The 21403-nt window shown below is 34.9% G+C and overlaps 5 protein-coding genes across 9 annotated transcripts; all 5 read right to left on the reverse strand.

Annotated features, from left to right (window-relative positions):
• Positions 1 to 416: 416 nt before the first annotated feature.
• LOC149739959 (translation machinery-associated protein 16-like) lies at positions 417 to 2689 on the reverse strand. Its single transcript, XM_089873319.1, has 4 exons — positions 2454 to 2689; positions 2165 to 2385; positions 597 to 779; positions 417 to 527 (listed from the first exon to the last, which is right to left on the reverse strand). Exons 1-4 carry the CDS (start codon positions 2454 to 2456, stop codon positions 443 to 445), a joined length of 492 nt encoding a protein of 163 aa, XP_089729445.1. The 5' UTR covers positions 2457 to 2689; the 3' UTR covers positions 417 to 442.
• A 103-nt stretch (positions 2690 to 2792) lies between these two features.
• Positions 2793 to 4135, reverse strand: LOC149739960 (retinitis pigmentosa 9 protein-like). Its single transcript, XM_089873318.1, has one exon. The coding sequence runs from the start codon at positions 3995 to 3997 to the stop codon at positions 3386 to 3388; it is 612 nt and encodes a 203-aa protein (XP_089729444.1). The 5' UTR covers positions 3998 to 4135; the 3' UTR covers positions 2793 to 3385.
• Positions 4136 to 4963: 828 nt separating this feature from the next.
• LOC149739961 (monocarboxylate transporter 14-like) lies at positions 4964 to 8716 on the reverse strand. Of its 3 annotated transcripts, XM_089873317.1 has the most exons (8): positions 7814 to 8716; positions 7628 to 7692; positions 7443 to 7569; positions 6842 to 7019; positions 6423 to 6544; positions 6203 to 6355; positions 6010 to 6150; positions 4964 to 5934 (listed from the first exon to the last, which is right to left on the reverse strand). In XM_089873317.1, the coding sequence occupies exons 1-7, from the start codon at positions 7884 to 7886 to the stop codon at positions 6131 to 6133; spliced, it is 738 nt and encodes a 245-aa protein (XP_089729443.1). In that variant the 5' UTR covers positions 7887 to 8716; the 3' UTR covers positions 4964 to 5934; positions 6010 to 6130. The 3 variants fall into 3 exon arrangements, with proteins under 3 accessions (XP_089729443.1, XP_089729440.1, XP_089729441.1); XM_089873314.1 differs by lacking the exon at positions 6010 to 6150; XM_089873315.1 differs by lacking the exon at positions 6010 to 6150 and having other exon boundaries at positions 7757 to 7893.
• Positions 8717 to 8863: 147 nt separating this feature from the next.
• Positions 8864 to 16936, reverse strand: LOC149739962 (uncharacterized). Of its 3 annotated transcripts, none has more exons than XM_089873307.1 (14): positions 16832 to 16936; positions 16262 to 16458; positions 16040 to 16203; positions 15520 to 15636; positions 15010 to 15159; positions 14417 to 14643; positions 13838 to 13963; positions 13377 to 13508; positions 12793 to 12998; positions 12085 to 12199; positions 11646 to 11775; positions 11136 to 11311; positions 9675 to 9828; positions 8864 to 9312 (listed from the first exon to the last, which is right to left on the reverse strand). In XM_089873307.1, exons 2-14 carry the CDS (start codon positions 16443 to 16445, stop codon positions 8881 to 8883), a joined length of 2313 nt encoding a protein of 770 aa, XP_089729433.1. In that variant the 5' UTR covers positions 16446 to 16458; positions 16832 to 16936; the 3' UTR covers positions 8864 to 8880. The 3 variants fall into 3 exon arrangements, with proteins under 3 accessions (XP_089729433.1, XP_089729434.1, XP_089729435.1); XM_089873308.1 differs by lacking the exon at positions 16832 to 16936 and adding an exon at positions 16647 to 16664; XM_089873309.1 differs by lacking the exon at positions 16832 to 16936 and having other exon boundaries at positions 16292 to 16619.
• An 810-nt stretch (positions 16937 to 17746) lies between these two features.
• Positions 17747 to 21322, reverse strand: LOC149739963 (bifunctional arginine demethylase and lysyl-hydroxylase JMJD6-like). The gene is made up of 7 exons (XM_089873311.1): positions 20087 to 21322; positions 19886 to 20033; positions 19285 to 19413; positions 19095 to 19222; positions 18444 to 18579; positions 18236 to 18368; positions 17747 to 18160 (listed from the first exon to the last, which is right to left on the reverse strand). The coding sequence occupies exons 1-7, from the start codon at positions 20317 to 20319 to the stop codon at positions 18075 to 18077; spliced, it is 993 nt and encodes a 330-aa protein (XP_089729437.1). The 5' UTR covers positions 20320 to 21322; the 3' UTR covers positions 17747 to 18074.
• Between the last annotated feature and the right edge of the window lie 81 nt (positions 21323 to 21403).

Consider the following 21403-nt stretch of genomic DNA (forward strand, 5'->3'; position numbering starts at 1 on the left):
TAAGTATTTCTCGTATGACCTTTATTGTGTTTACTCTTTACTAACACTTTGTTAGTAGTGTTTAGAAATTGCAGGAAAAACGGGACGTTTAAGACGCGACAAATGGTCAACTCTTGATAATGTGGCCACTGATATAAAGAGTTCTACTTGGGCGTTTGGCTATGCCTGATAATTATGACAAATCATTATTGACAACATGGCTGTATCAAAGATCTTGTCTAAAGATACTTATCCACAATGCTAACAGAATTTAGCCACCTGTACTTTGGTCACAATGCGAGCGCCTAAATATGTTGTTACTTAAGATTTATAAAGTTATTAGCCTATTGGTAAACCAACTGTACTGAAGCATTCTAATAGGAAATCTAAGAAAAACTGATCATTAATCTTCCTTTTTTTATGAAAGAATATTCATGAACTGTACCAAGCTAGTTAATATTTATTATGTTTTTACTTTTGGTTTAACAAATCGCATTAGTTTTAACCTCGGAAGAGTTTGAGGTGTGCCATCCCATTCCATAAACTCTCTGAAACAAAATTGAAATTAATGACTGGTTTGTATAGACAGTACACACATATTTGGTACACAGACTCACCTGAAATTCTTTTTATTGAAAACATCTGGTAGTTCCAAACCGGTGCTGTTGAATAACATTAGTTCATGTTCTTGCGCTAATTTAATTGACCGTTCTCTAGCTCCGTGTTGGATAGGCTTTCTACACCCAACACTTCGAATTATTTCAATTTGTTCTAGTTCATCATTGAATCTTGTAAAGTATCTGTTTAAATATAAAAAACTGAGCAAAACTTAATGCCTGAAATTTGTGTTGTTTAGAAAAAAACAGTAAAACAAATGGGTTATCATAAGGTATATTGTAATAGTTGAATCACTGTGAGTCTGTGACCAACGGTTTGTCTATCTAATGAATATTGAGCTGTTCCAATTTTCAGGTTTGTTACAAAATGAACAGGCATTATCTGTGGTGGTGACCAGTGAATTTTTATTCTAAATTGTTTCCTAGGTCTTCCAGATCCCAATATATAAGTTAAAAATAAAGTAAGGCATTTGTAAAAATAACTATATGTGACGTTACAGATAGGGATGCACATTACAGAATAATTAGGAATTCTAGGATATCCTAGAATACTTTATTTCGAATCTAGAATTTCGAATCTTTTTATAGAAAAAATAATTTTACCCACATAAGTCAGTTTATAGACTCTTACATAGTAGCCTTGTTGGATTATGAGTTGTAAAATGATCAAAAATTGTACTATTGGGTAGTTTTTTTGCGTCATGAAACATATTGCAGGCTATGAAAAAACGTTGCAAAACGTATACTCTCGAAAGTCCCACAAACAGAAAAAAATATTTTTTTTCAAAATTATTAAGTTTCAAAATTGCTAATACAGGGTATGAGATGATGTCATTAAACAGAATACTGAATCCCTTAATAAGATTTGAATACAAAAAGATTCGAATCTCACGGATTCGAAATTCTGTAATGTGCATCCCTAGTTACAGATTATGCTAGTGGTCAGTGTTTAGCGCTAGGGTTAGGTAAACACATACCCAATGAGACATTGTGAATTTGTGATATAACCTTTCAGAAATTAATTAATATAAAACTTAGTAAAATGAGTTCTGGAAGAATATGACATATTATAGTATTGTTTTACTTCATGACATCCCACACACAAAAATACGAGTACACACAACTTTTTGTGCATTTTTAATACAAATTTCCCACTTAAAAATTATACAGCTATTAACAGGGAGAAACAGTTAAAGACAAATATTTTTACCTACCAATAATTAAAGGAAAGACATGCAAATTTTTTTCTGCCAGAGTGGAATTACATAGGTTTTTAAATGTTTAAAACACTTACAAACCATGGGATTGTATAAACATAAGAATTTCCTAAACTACGTCTTGTTTAGGTATATTCAGCGTCAGCACGTATGTATAGGGCTTTAGTAAGTAACGACCACATTTGTGTCCAACCCGGTCCTAAATAACTGTACATGGGTTAGTTAAATGGGATGATTGGCAGTTGGCACCCTGCATTAATTTAAAAAGTTAGCGTGTCTTTATATTATTGGTAAGTAATATTTTCACCCATCACCATCACTAAGAATACAAATTAAACATATATATTATACCTTTCAACCAATTCAGTATACTCAAATTTGCTGTAACATTTATCGCTTTCTAAATTTGACTGGAACCACAGAAGTTTCTCAACAATTGAATCAAGCCTTGATGCTCGTTCCTTTGCTTTGTTCAGCTTTAAGTTATGTCTGCGTGACTGCTGTACTATGTTTAATGCTGTTCTACTGTTGGGGTGAAGCAGTTTCGTACTTCGTTTCGTTTTTACTTTCGGCTGTTAAAATATAGTATATGAATAAATATGATGAATTATAATAGCGTAGTATTTACAATATAACTTACCATTTCTCGTCTTAGGAGTCGCGTGCTTTTGTCACCGAGTAAATTATTATCATAACAACTTTGTAAACACCACACATGTCCTTACAGTGTTGCACGGAGAGTTATAAAGCAAACTACACAGTCACGTTATATAATTCTTTACAATAAGTTGTTACATTAAAAAATGTAAAACAATTGGCAATCGCGGTTGATTATTTCTGGTATGTTCTATTTGAATCTGACCACGCTTAGGTTAACGTGTGCTAAATATTTTTATTGTCAAAAAACACGACATAAAAACACTGAAGCACAAATGGTTGTATTTTTGGCAAAATTTTAGTTAATCAATAAATTTGCACATTTACGTTTAAGGTTTGCTGTCGTCTGCTGATTCTGCTCTGTGGTGGAACTTGTAAAGTATGTAAGTAATATTTTATGTGTTATTGTTTTACTAGGCAGTTTTTCATTTTAAATAGATTCCCTAAATCCTAAATTTGAGTATGATTCGGTAAATTATAACAAATTAAATATTATACGCCTATATTTTATATTGTTTCACCATCGGATACTGCAAATTAATTTTACCATAAATGTATCTATCGTAATTACTTTAGCTGGTGGCCTGTGTGAATTTTGATTCAAAGTTGTTTCTTTGGCCTCACCTTATGCAAGTCAGGTGAATTAAGGTGACGGAGCATTTCCTCATTTTTAAATTTAATTTTCAACACAGCACTTTTTTCACTATAAAGTTATAGAGTAAGTATCATTAGTAAGGTCTAAGAAATTCGAAAAAATGTTTTCAATATTAATATTATAAGAAAAGTATAAATTAAAGAATTTACCCGTTTTGTACTTTTGTTAGACATCCAACAATGACAGAAAATATTACTTGTTCTTTGGAGACTGGAAACCTAATCATTTGCAATGGAGTGACTTATAAACCTGAAGTAGTACTAACATATCATGATAAATTGTTCTGGATATATCTTGGCATTTATGTTGATTTTCTCTTTGTCTTTTTTTTTCTTTTTTTTACTCGAAGATGATTTGTCTAAAGTCTCTTTTTCAACCCATTTTTCTTTTTTCTTTTTCGTCTTCTTCTTTTTCCTCTTAGGGCTTTCTTCTTTGGAAGAAGAATCTTCATCAGAGGTTGATCCTTCCAGCATCTGTTGCAAGAAGCGAAGTTTGTTTTCCTGCTCGGCCTTCGCTTTGTTATCCAACATCCCATGCATTGGATCTTCATGAGCGGCTCGAAACTTTTCAATTTCAGCATTTCCAGACTGAAACAATGGGCACTCCCTATCCCCAGTCCTGTGACCATAGTTCTTGCACCTCCAACACTGCATTACTTTTACTTCTTTTCCCAGCGGCATCCATAATCCCTTTTTCGGAGCATTAGCTAAAAACTCACGCGCCTCACGATTACCATCTGTGTCAGGAATACATTCTTCGGGAGCTTCTTCTCTCTCCTTCACCATTCCTGGAGGAGCTTGCTCATAAAACGTCTCAAAATGTTTCATTCTATTTATAATTGCTTCATCCATTTTTGATCCCGGTTTATCCATAATTAAAGGGATTTACTGGCCAAGCACTAACAATTAACTAAAAACCATCAATGATACTTATGTTGTTGTACCTAACATTAATTAAAAATTAATGTAACACTAAAACACACTAATACAAGGCAGCAGGTGACTAGATAAACATCATGAAAGACGTAAATTATCTTAATAAGGTGAGATCGTCCGGCGCGGTGGCAAAGTGGTTGGCGAGCCTGCCTGTAACCCAGAAGTAATGGGTTCAAGGCTCGTCGCTGCTACCATTGTGGGCGTATGTGTCCTTTGGCAAGACATTTAACGGTAGTCGGTAATTGCTTCAACCAAGTGGTCACTAATGGGTGGTCCAAATTATCAACTATATAATATATAAAAAAAATCCTAAAACAAAAAATATTCACCCACGAAGTAACATACATGGTAATAACTCGTAAGATGACTGCTGACATGAGGTGTATTAACACCCGTGTTATAACGACCGTCGTTTTCCGGCCACGCGAGGATAAAGTAAGTCACATTCAGCTATAGCTATATAACCAATCCAAATGCAGCTCATGGGAGTATAAACATAGTTTAATAAATGTCGTATTTTTTAAACTATGGTACAAGAATCATGATTTCAACACATTTCCTTAAACGAGATTTTTTCGTCTTGAACATATACAAACACCGTTTTCTGATCCTTTTTTTGTCGTTTTATAGCAACCTGTTACTTTTTTTATAAAATAGCGTTCCTAATCCTATACGCGTCGGTTAAACTAAAACTGCAACAAATCATTCATAAACAACAGTGTACAGCAGCAATATTCGTTGATGTCCTGACGTCATGAATTTTAACAAACTTGTCTCAGTTGGCGCCGAAATTTTTATCAACAAGAGAGATGGGCACTAATGAATAGGCACGTTTCCTTATAGATTAATAGTAAAAAAATTAGGTTAAAAATACGCATTGTACAACTCCAGTATCGTGATATATTTGTACCGAACATTGAATTTGGACCTGGTGCTATTGCGCATGCACTGTAGGTCGCAATAAATACAATATGAGGCCTAAAATATACGGTCCAGCTGGAAAATATTGTGTCTGAGGCAACCATATGTCTTATTACGTGAGACATAATGCTCTTCCGATAATTACAACTATATACATCGCATTAGGCCTTGTTTACTTTTGATCATTTTTTTTCGATTTTTATTGTACATAGCAGAGTCGTATACACACCTATATTTCTATGGCTCTTGTACATAGGATTTCTTTGCAAATAATTTACAACAAGAGATCACAGATCTAATGAATGAACACGTTTTAAACTAATTAGCATAAGATAGTAGGGTGGGGGAAGATGGGAAACCTTTTTATTCCATTTTCTCGTCCCATTTGGTAGTAAACAAAGAACACTTTAATAAATCTAAAAATGTATATTCACAATCCCCATAGACCGTTGTTAATTGTTTAAAACACGATCATGATATTTGGATAATAGGTGCTAAAGGTTTCCCGTTACCCCCCACAATACTATACAGTATTTATAGATAAAACCATAGCATACCGAATTACAAATTGATATAACCATATCTTTACCAGTCAAAAGAGCGTTGTTAATTATTAAAAAACGATCAGGAAATATATAAAACATACTATATGCTAACGATATCCATCTTACACCACAGTACTATATACCTATTATGTAAGCGTAGACAACACCAAGCAATTTCCACTGTGGCGTTAGCATTGCTGCAAGACCTGCAATTACTGCACAAACAACATAAACGGAAGCAAGACTGAATCTTCTGCATGAATCTTCCCCAAACCTTGAACCGTAAGCCATGATTTTTTCACCAAAAACAGCGCCAAGTATTCTGCCAATAAAGGAGGCAACCCCGTATACAGTTAATACCCAAGCACCGGTTGCAGACGGAATATCGATACTTTCCATGTAATCGATCTGCAAGAAATATTGGGATAGTAAAATGTTGTACTTGCCAATCCCATAATTAAAGGGTATTTAGAAAGTCCTTACAAGAAACACGGTGGGTAGAAAATAGCTCACGCCCCAACATAAAGTTGCAAACAACCACAAATAGAAAAAGGTGTTTTACACAAGGTTATAAACGCTTCACATCTGTTTGGCCTGCCGATCGTTATCGTATAGCGGAGTTTTCTGGTAAAACACAATAAAAAAGTCTAGCAACCTGGCGTTAGTTTGAATATACCTTCACGTGGAGATGTGTTTATTACTGCCGGTTTGAATGTTGCTACACATGGTATGCCAATCACAAATATGATTGACGCAAATATTTGAATTCGTCGGCGCCATCCGTATCTTGTAACAATAACTTCGGATATGACATTAGATAATAATGAGCCTGTAAAAAACAAAGGTTATAAGTTAGCTATTTTGTATAATGTGTAAGCATCACAACAACGTTTTACCGAAAGACATTCCGCTTGATGCAAGTCCAGTTGCAAGAGCTTGATTCTTGTTTGGAAAATATGCGCCAACCAACACCACACCCGAGTTAATGATGAAGTTGAAGCATATGCCAAATAAAACGCTGTGAAAAAAATATGAAAAATGAGAAGTTTCGAGGGTAATTTTAAAGACGCTCTTTCAGCTGCATATATATGGTAGGTTGGGAGAAGATGGGACACCTTTAGCACTTAATATTCAAATATCCTGATCGTGTTTTAAAAATTAACAATGGTCTATTTACTCTATTGGGAGTCGTGAGGATACGGTTTTATAATTCTTTGAATGTTCTTTGTTTACTACGAAATATGACCAGGAAATAGAATGAAAAGGTGTTCCATCTCCCCCCACCCTACTATATATCTGCTTTATGTGTCCTAACCTGTAAGTAAGAAACATCAAATACAGATTACGAACAAATGACGTTGCTACCAAAGCAGCCGAAGCTCCAATTACCCCAATCAACGCAACATATCGCGCACCAAGACAACTTTGTATTAGAATGTTGCTCACCGGTGAAAACCCCACCGAGAAAGCGATTACCAGCGATCCAATCCACCCTGAAAGAACAAGCTGGAGACTAGAGTAAAGGCTCAAAGGTATTACGGAATTCTGTATACTTGCGACACATAAAAAAAACCTTTTGCATCTGTGCCAATTATCATGCAAATAAGGCGTTATACACTAATGCGGGTCGTTTAATTATTTCTGAAACACAGGCTATATTGGTATAGTAACCATGTCGCCCTCATACCTTTATACAGGACGCCATGGTAGTAATTTATGCTATACTGAAAATTGAGAAAATAAACGTGCGGAAGGCGTCGACATTTTTAATATTTGCTACTGTGCCACGTAGGTTCTGCCCACTGTAGCCTATATTTTATGAATTTACAAATACAGTATACCTATTCAAATGGAAACTGCAATACCATCAACGAAAAGTATATGGGAACTAGAGTTTATGCGTTAGTTTAGTTTACCTGATTCGAATCTCGTGGCATTGAGTTCATCAGATAATGAGGACACGATTGTACCAAAACTTGCTATTTCCAGACTAGGTGCTGTATGTAGAAAGAAGGTTGCCACCACGATCACCCAGCCCCATCGCTAAAAAGATATCGTGTAAAAAAAAACTGTTCAAAAATCGAACTGTTTCAGGGCTAACCTTTTTCAGATTGGTCTTTATACGTTGGAGCACAGAGTGATTATGTTCGATATCATTTTCATCGACTGCAATTAATTGCAAGTTTCGTTTTATCTAAACTCAGTCTCAATTTTTAACTCTCACACTCACCCATGATATATATTTGAAACACACTTTTAGGTCGATATGCTACTGATTCTTACTTACCTATACTTAAACTGTTATCCCTAAAAGTGCCACGAATCATATTGCGCAGTACAGTAAACATTATGCGAGCCATTCTGCATGGTTAACCCGCAGGTCTATGCACGAATGCGTGTCGTTTTAAAGAGCACATGAAGAAAGCAACAGACCTCAACCAAAAGCGCCCAGAGTGTTTTACTTGAAACGAAAAGCGGCCTAAAGTGTTTTTTGAGTTATTTTTGAGCGGCCTAAAGTGTTTTTGAGTTATTGTTGGGACATACTCGGTTTTAATATCGAGGTTCTATACGAATTACTTTTTACAAAAACAAAGTATATATAAGTCACCACTTCTTTAGTCTGTAGATCTTATTTTATTTACTAACTAACTTTATAAAGCAATATTGTAGTACGTTGCAGGTAACCGGAATACAGTCGTGTGGAGGTTGACGTAAAATAAAAGGGAGAATCAATGCGGTTAATCCACAAGAGATAAAGTCCACCACACATAATATGCACGAAGGTGTGATCAGTCGACGTCATGCAAGTCGCCACAATAATAAATTTCCACTGTGGGATTAGCATTGTTGCAAGACCTGCAGTTATTGAACAAACAATGTAAACGGAAGCAACACTAAATAGTCGGAATAAATCCTTCCCAACCTCATAACTGTATATAGCTATAGTGGAGCGGTTGACTGTTCTTCGAGCAAACTATGTAGACCCTACTTTCACGTGTAAAATATTCTTAAAGTGGCTGTACACAGTATCCAGCATGCGAATTCGTGCAAACCCATTTCTGAATTCCGCGTGCGGAAGCGAAATCTGGACAAAACGGACGAATTGCGGATACTTTGTACAGCCACCTTTACTCGGTACTGCTTTCGCATGTGTGCTTTATTCTACAAAAGCCATTCTGTTGTGAAAGATCAGTGTTATCTTTCATACTCTTGCTGTCCATACATTTGTTCGTAGCTTAATGCCTCTCGTTTATTTACCTAATATACTGAATGTCAAGTTAGTCCTAGCGTTATGAAGTCCCTACAACAACTGTTGAACCAAAAATTAACTATAAGGTCTTGTGCAATAACTCTTTATTCCCCAAATATGACAACTTCCCAATTCTGTGGCATATTCGTTTTAAAATTGTTTAAGGTTTCATCTGTTTTTTCTTCACAGATAATCGAAGTGTTGACAGTGGATTCTTCATCAGTTAATTTCACCATTTCATGGCTATCATCTGGGTCTTTACAAAGCAAAACTGAATCAGAAGTGTCACTGTTCGAATTCTCACGACCCAGGACTCCGTGGTCAATTTTCAAAAACGGCAGCAACCGGTAAGCGCTTGATAACTGGCACCATGAAATAAGTTTGTGTTCTAACAATGCTAATAGATGCGGGCATGGCCACCATGTACTTGTCCAAACATGACACTGACACGAAGGGAATTCGCTCTCAGAACCAAGGCACACAATAAATACAAGTAAGCCACATAGACTGTTGACACGAAAAGTTTTATCATCAATCTGGAAAAAATCCATTTACTAAATATATTTATATGGGGTAAGATGGGATAATGTAAGCACCTAATACTTGTATTTGCTAATATTGTGTTAAATAGTTAACAACGCTCTTTTAGAGTCGTTGGGTTATACAATTCTGTAAATAACCTTTGTTTACTACCAAATGAGACGAGAAATTTGAGAATGAAAACATGTCCCAATTTACCTCACCTACTATATCTCAAACAGTAACAAACATTTATGAAATAACAATTCGGCCTAGTTTTTAACACATTTTACTTAACATAGATAAAGTAACGTTTTCTAATGTGATATTTGTTATTGTGATTAAAGAGATAAATAAAAAATATGTTTTGTTGCATTACCTTTTTAATGAGATCTTTACCAAAGTCATTAGCCACAGGTAGTTGTGACAAGCAATGTTGGGTGAATTCCTGTGGTCGGTTTTGCAGATAAGGAGAAATATTGTTTGAACAGGTTGTGTTTTCCGCATATGATATGAGGTTCAACTCAACATACCTAACATATAAGATATAGTTGTTATCATGTACATTTTTACCAAAGCAATTAACACAAAGACACTAGTATTTCTTAAGACAGAGAAAAAGCTAAAAAGCTTTTGTTTGAGATATAGTAGGTGAGGTAAATTGGGACATGTTTTCATTCTCGAATTTCTCGTTTCATTAGGTAGTAAACAAAGGTTATTTACAGAATTGTATAACCTAACGACTCTAAAAGAGCGTTGTTAACTATTTGAAACAACATTAGAAAATACAAGTATTAGGTGCTTACATTATCCCATCTTACCCCATATAAATATATTTAGTAAATGGAATTTTTTTTAGTGTCCTTGTGCTAATTGCTTTCTATTTTTTTTTCTATTATGTATGGGTGAGGTCTGTGAAGACCTGGGATTTAGGCCAGACTTGGCCCATTACCCCAACACCCTTGTTTGTCCGGAAGTGACGTGCTCGCGGTAGTGAAGTTCTTGTTATCATGTTCCGACTCCAGTGTTCCGATCAAGTCCCGTTTTTTGTCCCGATTCTTGACCCGTATATATAGGACTCCATCTGTAGACTATTTCTGCGGGCTCGTTCTCCGTTTCGACCAAGTCCCGTTTTCTGTCCCGATTCTTGACCCGTAGGACTCCATCTGCGGACTATTTCTGCGAACTCGTTCTCCGGTCCGACCAAGTTCCGTTTTTTGTCCCGATTCTTGACCGGTATATATGGGACTCCATCTGCGGTCCATTTCTGCGAACTCGTTCTCACACGATTCGCGAACATCATTCGAGAACTACACTCGTACTCACAGCGTCACAACCGGACACACTTCCACAGAAGGTTTATCCTCGTCTGGGCAGCGAGTCACCACATATATGCAACTTTGTGGGTAATTGTTTGTTTTTTCCTGTGTATGACTGTAATTTGGACAACCCATAAGTGACCGCTGGGCTGGAGCAATGTCCGTTAAGTGTCTTGCCCAAGGACACATACGCCGATCAGTGTTTAGTACCGCCGTCGAGCATCGAACCGGGGCCCTTCGGTTCTCGATGCGGACGCCTAAACCACTGAGCCACGGCGCCGGTTACAAATTGCTTTAGTAAATTTCCTAATTGCTTTAGTAAATTTCCTACAATATAATTTCACACACAAAGTATTAGTTATACATTCCCCTAATGTTTAACAATTCCCAATTTATAAAAGCTATAACTGTTAAAGAGAAAACACATATAATTAATTACCAATCTCTTTAAATACAACATAAAATTACCTGAAAAAATGAAAAACACAGATAATAAAATGACAAAACACATGAAAACCAACCTGCTGTAGATTTGTGGTAACAAAGTTTCTATTAACAATGTAGTCAACTCTACAAGAGACAAATGTCTTTTGTTCATTAACACATCATGTTTGAACTGCTGGTTTTGAACATCAATTCCATTTCTCATGTTTATTTGGATTAGTATCGCGTTGCTACGATATGCCCAAATCCATCTCTGGTAAACAAAAGTCAGTTGTTAAATAATTAAATTTTGAGGTTTTAAAAAACAAACCCTTCAATATACAAACTGCTGCTGTTAAGTTTCTTCTTAAATTTGAAAAAACTTTTAGCAAACTTTAATTTTCCCTCTAACAAATTTTGATGTGTGTGACCTAAATCAAGTCGCATGAACTAAATTGACAAAATTCATTTGCCAGGCAAGCTTTAAAAAACTACAATGAATAAACACAACACAGACTATCGAACTACTCCTACTGAGATGTTATAAAAGATAGATCTGGATATTATTAACTTAAAAATAAGATCTATCAATTGAAATGAAATATAACCTCCTTATAACGAAGCCATGAGTTTTGAAACCAGGACTGAAGTTTTTTGTTCACGACCCAAACAGGATGAGATGTGAGTCGATTTAACGAAGCTTCAGTTTCTTGGATTGTTTTAGATTCAGCAACAGATCTGTTATTTCAATATTATTGGAATATAATTTCATATTTTCAGGAAAAAAAATTAGCGCCTTTCTTTAAGAGAAAACATTTAGCGATATTATGCTGCCCTTAATATTTTAATTAGCTCCTGTGGTATATATTAGTTAAATATATATTACATAACAAATAAAAAGGTTATATTTAACGGAGGAGAAAATTCATACATTACAAATTTAACAGAAAACTAAAACAAATATGTAAATTACCAATTTAAAATAATCAAATGAAAATTAGTTTCTTAAAAAGAGTGCAAAAATTTTCTATTTGCGATATTTCCCACCTTAGTTGCATAATAAGCGGAAGTACATCATTCATAGAAACACCATTACTCTCCGTATGTAACCATCTCCACCAAGCTTGTTCTCGATGGAAGTCACTCACATACATCTGGCATGCTGGAATAAAACATTGTTTATATAAATTGTGCAGTGTAATAACGCTACTAAAGCCAAATGATTACTTTGCTGACCAACATTCAATAATTTGCTTTGCTAAAAAAAATAATGAAAGAAGAAGTTGAAATGTATTGGTTTAAAAATTTCCAATGTAGCCCTGTAAGAATTAAAAATGTGTGGCAGCAGCAGCTTATACAAATTTGGAAAGTTTTAGAAATGGTTTGATTCTTTTATACAATTGAGCAATGGCCAATGATCTTTCTGTTTCCATTCCTATTTAACGTGACATAGTGAATAGTGATATAGTCCACTGATACAAACTGAGCTACAACTAAAACCTAAAACCAATGTTATATCTACTGTCGTTTCTCTGCCTTGCAAGGGTAAATAAGTAATAAGTATCCTTCATTCAAGTAGTTACACTAAACCAGGGTTTCTTAGCCATCTGTGCAAAAATTGTTATTAAGGAACGCGGTTACTTCTATAAAAAATAAATTCCTATGGTTTTGTTATAAAGCTATTGTAGGAGGGTTTGCAAGGATTGGTTAGTGATGAGCAAAAAGGTTAAGAATCACTGCACTACACATACATACTTGGGAAAGCTTGCTTAACTGCATTGATTTCCGTATCATCAGCATCTATCATAAAATACTTGGGAGACCAGTTATTGTTTTTATCTTTTAACAGATCAAAGACTTCCACAAGAGCATCGGGAGTTTCTTCTTGTACGATAAACGTAGCAACTACCTGGTAGTCAACGTTTGTTCGCACCAGGATGAAATAAAGGGGGAGGGAACATCTTGGGAGAAAAAATCAAGAAAAATCATAAGTTTTAGCCGAATATTTTAAACTAAAAATTGACTTCAAAATTTAACATTTAAGTGTTACCGTAAAAAACATATTTTCAAAATCCTATTTTATATTTAGAAACAGTTATTCTTTAAAAATAGTTTATTTAAACAAATTTTGATCTAATTAAAGTGGGAGAGAACATCTTATATAAACAATTTCAAATATAAGAATATTTATAAACCATTGCCTCAATTTTTCAAACAAGATTTTGTGGTTTAACCAGAGTAAAATTTCCACCAGTTGAAAATTAAAGATTTACATTTAAGGTTGTCCATGTACAATCATAGAAAAACAAAACAAATTATAAAACACAAACAATTTTTACTTGTTTAACTTAAATGAAGCATCAAGTATACAGATTTCATTTCCATACATCGCCATTAGACGTTGCTGTTCACGAGTTTGATAGAAAAAACAAAAGTTCTGCCAGAAATCACTTACAGATGACAACTCGTCACTGTAAAGCAGAAAAATAGCTTTAAGGGGGTTTTCAAAATATTTGTTTTTAAAACTTTTTTTTACAATGTTAATCTTAATTTCTCTCTCTCTAATCTAAAATGGTGGGACAACATCACAACAGGAGCATTTTATTCCATATATTTTAGGTATAGCTTGTTTATAAATCAAATTACACATAAACACAATTTTCTGATGACCTCATTCCAAAAGAGGAATAAGTGACAATAGGTAAAAATCAGGAAATTTCTTAAAACACATCTCATCCCTAAAGGGTTAAACCCTATATACTACAAATGTGAATTGAGTTTATGAATTAATATTACATACTCATTTGCATCGGTAACTTTTTGAATGATACATGGTTGATAGAATAAACAATTCTCAGGTTGTTTGTGCAACCATTCCATTACTTTATCATCCATTTCAATGGAGCTGCCTTGGAACTTGGAGAGTCTGTAACAGAATAATTGGATTCAAATGAAGTTTTAAAATAATTTGAGCTGATATGACAATTTATATTCTTTTTACTGTGATGAAGATGACCGAAATAGGACGTTACATGCCTGGTAACAAAAGCTTATGTAAGAATAAGTTTGTTAATAGTTTAATGAGCACATTATAGGTTAAAAAATAAATGATTTTTTTTTTATTTTAAATTTAAAAATGTTGTTTTGTTTTTTAAGTGTTTAAATTATTGTTTAACAAAACAACACAAACTGATATACCCACCACCATGTAAGCACACTCAGAAGTGCAAATATACACTACAAGCCTTGTACAATATAAATAAAATAAATTATTTTTGAGAAAAACCAGACATCTCCGCTTTGAATGTAAATTGCCTCATGCAGTGTATTAAACCTTAAAATGCCGGGTGAACAAATCAAAAGCATTTTACATGTTTACCTCAATTTTGCCACGGCATTTGCCATATGCTCTCTTATATCTTTCTTTGATGGGTAAAACCTTTTATTTGAAACCGGTGGCATTTTTTTTCCAACAAAAATTTCCAAGACGAAATTCTTTAAAAGTTGCACCATTTCATCAATGCTGTCCACTCCACTAACATTAACAAGTTCATAAATTTTTTCCACCAACTGAGGATCAACATTTTGCTTCAAGTTGGGATTACACTGTAAAAGAATGGCTTTATTATAATAATAGTAAAACTACAACACAATGCACCTATTTACATAAGCGAAGTGCTAGGGAACAATCCAAAGTAAAATAGATAATAAATATTGTTCTTTTGATGGCTGTATTTCAGTTCAAATTTGTAAACTCGAAGGTGACAACTTAAAATAAGATTTCCAATGTCCAGCTTTTAACCTCTAACTGTAGACCATATATCTTATTACCTCGAGTTCTGACCATATTCAATAATCTCTAAATGCCAACTTCACTCTTTGTAGGTTTTATTAATTTTCAGGCCCAATTTAAGCATACGAAATAATAAAAAATTTTCCTATTAAATAGAACATAATATAAAGAATACCTACCTGCCCTATGATATGAAACTTATGTTCATTTATGAAAGGTAGCAATATATAAATTCTTCGTTCCATTTGTATTTTACTTGGGTCATTCTTAAGCAAAGTACGAATGTCACAAGATATTTTTCTTCGGTATCTTGCGGTGTCTTTTAACATCTAAAATAATGCAGTAGCCTATAAAATGGTGTACATACATAAATACATAAAAAAAGTCATACATACCGTCGATACCGATACGATACAGTAGGCATGACTGTATAAGCAATGAGCATACATAGAAATAACTTTTGCAGAACTTGTAAACAAGCATGCAATGCACAACGGTTTAAACTCAAGCCTATTTAGTGTATCTATAAGACTAGAACGCAATGGGGAATTTTTGCCATTTTCATGTTAAGTAAATCATGAACTTTTCTTGTCAAAAAAAAACACAGATTAAAAAGCATTTGCCACTTTTTTTTCATGCAACAATAAACACACACACACAACAAAATATTCCTACAGTTTATTACTTACTTGAAACTCTGGAAAAGTAACAACTTCTCTGAGATGTATGGTAGCTGGACAATCTTTCTTCTTTGTAGGGTTTGTCAGTGTTCGTTGCTTCTTACTTGGTGGGTACTCTCCTCTTTCCTATATCCAAAAAACAAAGTTTAAACAATTTGCATTTCTTCTTTACTTTGTTATAGGCCATATATATATATTCACATAAGAGTTTCAAGCCTTGAGTGCAAATGTACGATAAATCAGTGGAATCCCTACTGGTACGAAAACCTTCCTTGAGGTCCTAGAAAAAAATGGCAAATATCATTTTATTTACATTCTTAGGTTATATGTATGATAGCAAAACAGGTCTATAGGCCAATCGCAATATAAGAGTTTGAAACTTGGGCCAAAAACGACAATAAGTTAGTTAGCATATGATGAAGCATGACTTACTATAGGCTTCTTTGTTATCATTGAGAACCACGGCTACAAAACTTTGTGGTCGGCAAAATGAATAAAAATGGAAAATATGAAAAAAGCTATTATTTGCCTTCATCTGTTTGTATCGTTCCTTAGATTTCTTGTGGCTGTCCTTCCCATGCTGACACTGCAGTACTTTGGTCCCAATAACCATAAACGGAATCCCATCAAAAGGAATACGAATATTTCCCCTTTCCGATTCAAAACTTATAAAGTGACTTGATTTTTGCCAATCTGGAAAAAATTTCAAAGAAATAATTAAGTTACAATATGCTAAGACACGTATTTTTACCTTTTTGGCCAAAGTTTTTTCCTGACTTACAAACACAAAATTTGGTGAGAGTTTTTTCTTGATAGTTCCGTATTATTTCATCTGCTTCTCCGAGTGATTCGCAATATCCGAAGTTTGGTGAAATTTCTTGAGTAAACCCGTAGTCAACTGGTTCAACTGTGTCATCAAGGATGTGTATCTCCATACTGGATTTAAACCTAATAATAGCAGTCAAACATTTTGCAGTAACTGCAGACTTTAATACGTTTACATATTGGTACAGAATATTCTACAAAGTAAAGTCTTTTAGCAGTAAAGCTTAGAAACTATAACAGGGGACCAAGGAAGTAAAATCTATTTTATATATTTTTAAATGATGATAAAAACGTGCGTAAAACAACTTTACCGTGCGTCTTTTGAAAACACTTGTCTTCAATCAAAAACATAATAAAGTAGATAGAGGTCTAATGGATGGGCACGTATTTGAAAAATAAACTATAACCAAATCTTCACTTGACTTAATACATGCCAAAAAATCTTACTGCAGTTACACTTCGATAGAACGTTATAAATTTAGAAAGTATAACTTACGCTGCCGTTTGTGTTGATAATAAACAGGAATGCGCAATTTTGACGCATGTAGTTTCTCACGTGACGTCACTTGGCGTAAGGTGCTACAAAACCGCAGAGGTATCACAAAAATCGTTATCAAACCCAAAGCGCGGCTGCAGTCGCGTGCTGTGATTTGTGAAACGACTGTGGTCTGCGATCCAATAAACTAATATTAAATTTGACACAAAGGCAAAATGTTACGGGATAAATACCTTACCTTACGTAAAGTGAGGAATACATGACCACGTCTTTTTTGCCCATAAAAAAAAGGTGTATATAGAGAAAGCCATTGTTTGGTTGTGCTCAGAGTCCGTATATAAACCACCGATTATGCGACATTTGTTGTGATGAAACATACAATCATTGACTTTTTCACAGTGTCAAGTGAGATTTTGCGTAGAATGGTGAATAAAGAAAATACATTTTTTTCCAAATCGGATTCGTCTTCGGTTGAGTATTGAGTTAAACTAAATTACTTACAAGCTGAACATTTGAAGAAACGACGTTAAAAACGATTTTTTAGGTTTGGCTTTTTGCATACTTTTTCCGAAGGCCAGATCCAGTGACGCGTGGTTTAAATGGCAAAACGAATTTTAAATAGCAAACAACTGCTCCCCTCTTTAAAAATGTTTAAGCAGAAAAGTTAATCAAATAATAGCGTCAATTGTTATAGCATACCGTATGCCTAATCTACCAAAATTTGCTTTGCAGTAAAAGTCCTGCCGACGTACAGTGTGCCCGCCAGAGCCTCGCAAGAAGTTTCTACTATCTTTAAAAAACCCCACAAACAATAGTTTTTTTGCTTGAAATAAATTTTAATTTTACAGACTTTGCGAGAAGCTATTGCAATTTTTTATGGTGCGACAATGGTTGTTGCGCTAAATTATAAATTGATTTTCTGTGTTGAGCGATTTTATTTACAAATTATGAGCAACGCAGTTAAACGACCACGTGACAACATATACACTAATAATTGCAGCAATAAGAGAAACAAAACGACCATTTTTTCGATATTTAAAAACCCTGCTCTCAATTTATTTGATATAGTAGGGTGGGGAAAGATGAGACATTCAAAAAATACAAAACCATATCATTGCGACTCCCAGAGACCATTGTTTAATGTTTAAAACACGATCGGGATATTTGGTTATTATATGTGCTATAATTAATTCCGTCTCCCCCACCCTACTGTATTACAAATCATGAATAAATCAGGTTAACTTTAGTAATATTCCGAACCGATCACAATGCTCATGTCGTTGCCTATGATTTGAGTTTGGTGAAACCATCTGTTTCCGTCAAGAACAACTAAAAGTAAATTTTAAAAAGGGGTTTAATGTTATGTGGACAACGCGTAGTAGAAATGTGGAACTTTAAACGTACTTATTTCTCCTGGGTTTACCGTTACTTCGAGTTTTGATGAACATACCCCGAAGCATTCTGGAGGAGTTTCAAACGTCCATTTCTTTTGCCCACGAAGCTGGGCCTGCCACGAAGAAGTCTTTACAAAGTCGATCTATAATACATAAAAAAACGAAAAATATAAAGACCTATATATAGTCCGCGATAAAATACATTGCAAATACTTTACATGCATTGGTGCGCCGTGACCAGGCAAACCCATAAACACCCAATCAAGTTTGCTGTGGTCCAACTCTTGGGGGAGGAAGTAAGGAAGCTTGTAATGTTTTCGTAACTCGTTTGTTGCCTGTCCTTCGCAATTGCTCCTGTCATGCGGAAAGAGTTGACATGGAAATTTGAATTAACCTTATATGACACTGAACATAATGGCCTTGGCAGTGCATTCACGGCCTATACTGCCACAAATTGCTAGTTTCTTAACTTGCAACGTAAAACACTTTACGCAACGACATAATGAAATAAAGGTTCTTTATACCTTTACAGCAACACAACGTTTAGACGCACATTGAAAACTTACTCATATAATATTCATGTATAAAGCTTAACACGCCACAACTCCAGCACTCTAGTTTTTAAACACCACTGACCACACGAAGTCAAACACTTCGCAGTTTAAAGGAACATTTGCTCAAAAAGTGTGCTTGGGGAAAAAACCGTAAGACGCACACGAAGATTAGTAATTGCTAACGACGTTAAACACCCAAAATAAAAAGAAAACAAAAAAAACGTATTTTACGAGATTTACTTAACTAAAGTCATCATGGTCGTAACACAACGCAGTCAATCTCAAATATGTCGGCGTTAAAAAGGCTTAACTTACCACCCTATGTACCAATGATCTTCTTTTCCTTCCACTCGACTTAGCGACATGTTAAAAAATTCTTCCAGGCCAGATATGTTTGTCGCGTAAGGAAAGAATTGGCATTTTTCGTTGACTTGCTTAAGAGCCTGCATGTTTAATTATAGTGTTTAAATAATTAAACACTATCAATATAAAATTCGATTTAAACCTTTGATCCAGGGGTGTATATACTCTTGAAATAATCGTAGCTAAATATTTCGCTTGCTGTCCAGTCAGCTAGACCATCTTGTACTACCACGGGTTGCATAGTGAATGCGTAGCTCTTCAGGAATTCTTCCTAAAATTAAAGTTTATACAGAACTGTGGGGTAAGATGGGACACCTTTTGCTTTAGCACCTAATATTCAAATATATTTTTAGCACCTAATATTCAAATATAGCCACAGTATATTACAGACAATCCAGCAAAGGTATAAATAGAACGTTTCATGCGTTGCCTAAATTTTAACATGGGGTTTAAGCCGGTATAATAGCTAATAGTCCGTCAGCCGTTACATAGAGGTTAAACTTTAATGTACACTGCATTTTGCACAAGTTCACTTTTATTTCTTGTACCAACCATATAATAGTACAGTGATGTAAGGGTAGTCGTTAGGACACGGTTTTATAATTCTATAAATGTTCTTTGTTTACTACCAAAAGGAAGAAGAGAATAGAAAGAAAATGCGTCCCATTTTCCCCCATCTACTATACACATAGGCGCGATATTTAGTGTAGGCTACTTTAGGTTAACAAGAACATTGTTCTTACCTGTGTTAGATTGCTAACTTTAGGAATGTTATTGACTCCTGCGCATGCATTGCAGTCCACAGGTATGCGAACATAAGGCCCGATGACTTCGTTTGTTAAAATGCAACTGTAGTTGTCTAATTCATCAATATCAAAAACCTCCGACAACCTGAACAAGAAGGATCCATTTTTATTATGTTTATAAAGTAATTTTATCCTTACCCATCAAGTAAGATCTTGATCAACACGGCATGATTTCTTGGAAGAATCGAAGGAACACATACCACAAGGCAAAACAAAAACCCGGCTACGAGCAAACCACAGTTTTGACGATGCCATTTCTTTCCATTGTTCTTTATTTCTCTGACTGCTTTAAGTTTATTCAACTGCTCACAACTAATGCCGAGGATTTCGCTTTGCTTCAATAACTCACCGAATTGCTCAACAGTTACCATGGTGGTTTTTATAGGTATCTTTAGTTTAAATATTGTGCAATTCTGCAAGTACTATAACTGACCATATGGCTTGTAACTTTACTCAGCAACCTCGCTCGCTATAGGACGCAGAAGATGACAGCTAATAGAGAATTCTTATTGTTTTATATCCGGCGCGATCGTTTGTCCAAAGAGCGACGCAAGGAATCTCCGTTATTTAAATTACTGATGATAGTTTTGATAAAACATTTTATAATTGTGATCGTAGCATTACATCGAGATATGTCTTATATGTGCTGCAAGTATATAGGATACGACACTGTGATTTAGTGGCAGGCGCTCGCATTATTACCAAATAATACCGGTGCCGTAATATATTTGTCCCGGCCGTTGAATTTGAACCGAGCGCTGAATTCCGCATGCACAATTGTTGCGGCGCATGCGTAATAGCACCGGGTTTCGATGCTTGATAATGCTACCATTGTGGTATTTTCACCTGTATACAGATAGAAAAAAACAAACAAATATATAGTAGGGTGGGGGAAGACGGGACACCCTTAACAAATATTAACTAAATATCTTGTTTGTGTTTTATTAAACAATTAACAATTAACAGTCTATGGGAGTCGTGAGGATACGGTTTTATAATTCTTCGAATGTTCTTTGTTTACAACCAAATGGGACGAGAAAATAGAATGAATAGGGGCCCATCTTACCCCACCCTACTACATAACCATCCAACCGTGTATATAGTTTTTCCTTCAATGAATAGAATATACACTGTTCAAACACCTACATGCGTTTTAATATAACTATCAACATAGGCATACCTACAGTCTGTAGGTAATTCGGGCGGATGTCAAGATGTTGCCTTCATATAACCTAGAAAATATCCCCTCGCATGGTGCTCTGCAGGATATGGCCTTATACGTCATTCTTTGCGGTTGCGATGTCCATGGTCCATGGTATAGAAGCCAACGTTTAGAGGCTAAAGGCACTGTCTTTTATTATCAGTGGGAGAGACTAATATAGTGTATAACCCAATTATTCGGAAGTTGTATTATACCGAGGGCTTGGTTTCACCGTTGGGTTCCACGGTATAGTT

This window comes from Ciona robusta, chromosome 2, assembly GCF_009617815.1.
Source record: "Ciona robusta chromosome 2, ASM961781v2".
In the NCBI taxonomy this organism is placed as follows: domain Eukaryota; kingdom Metazoa; phylum Chordata; class Ascidiacea; order Phlebobranchia; family Cionidae; genus Ciona; species Ciona robusta.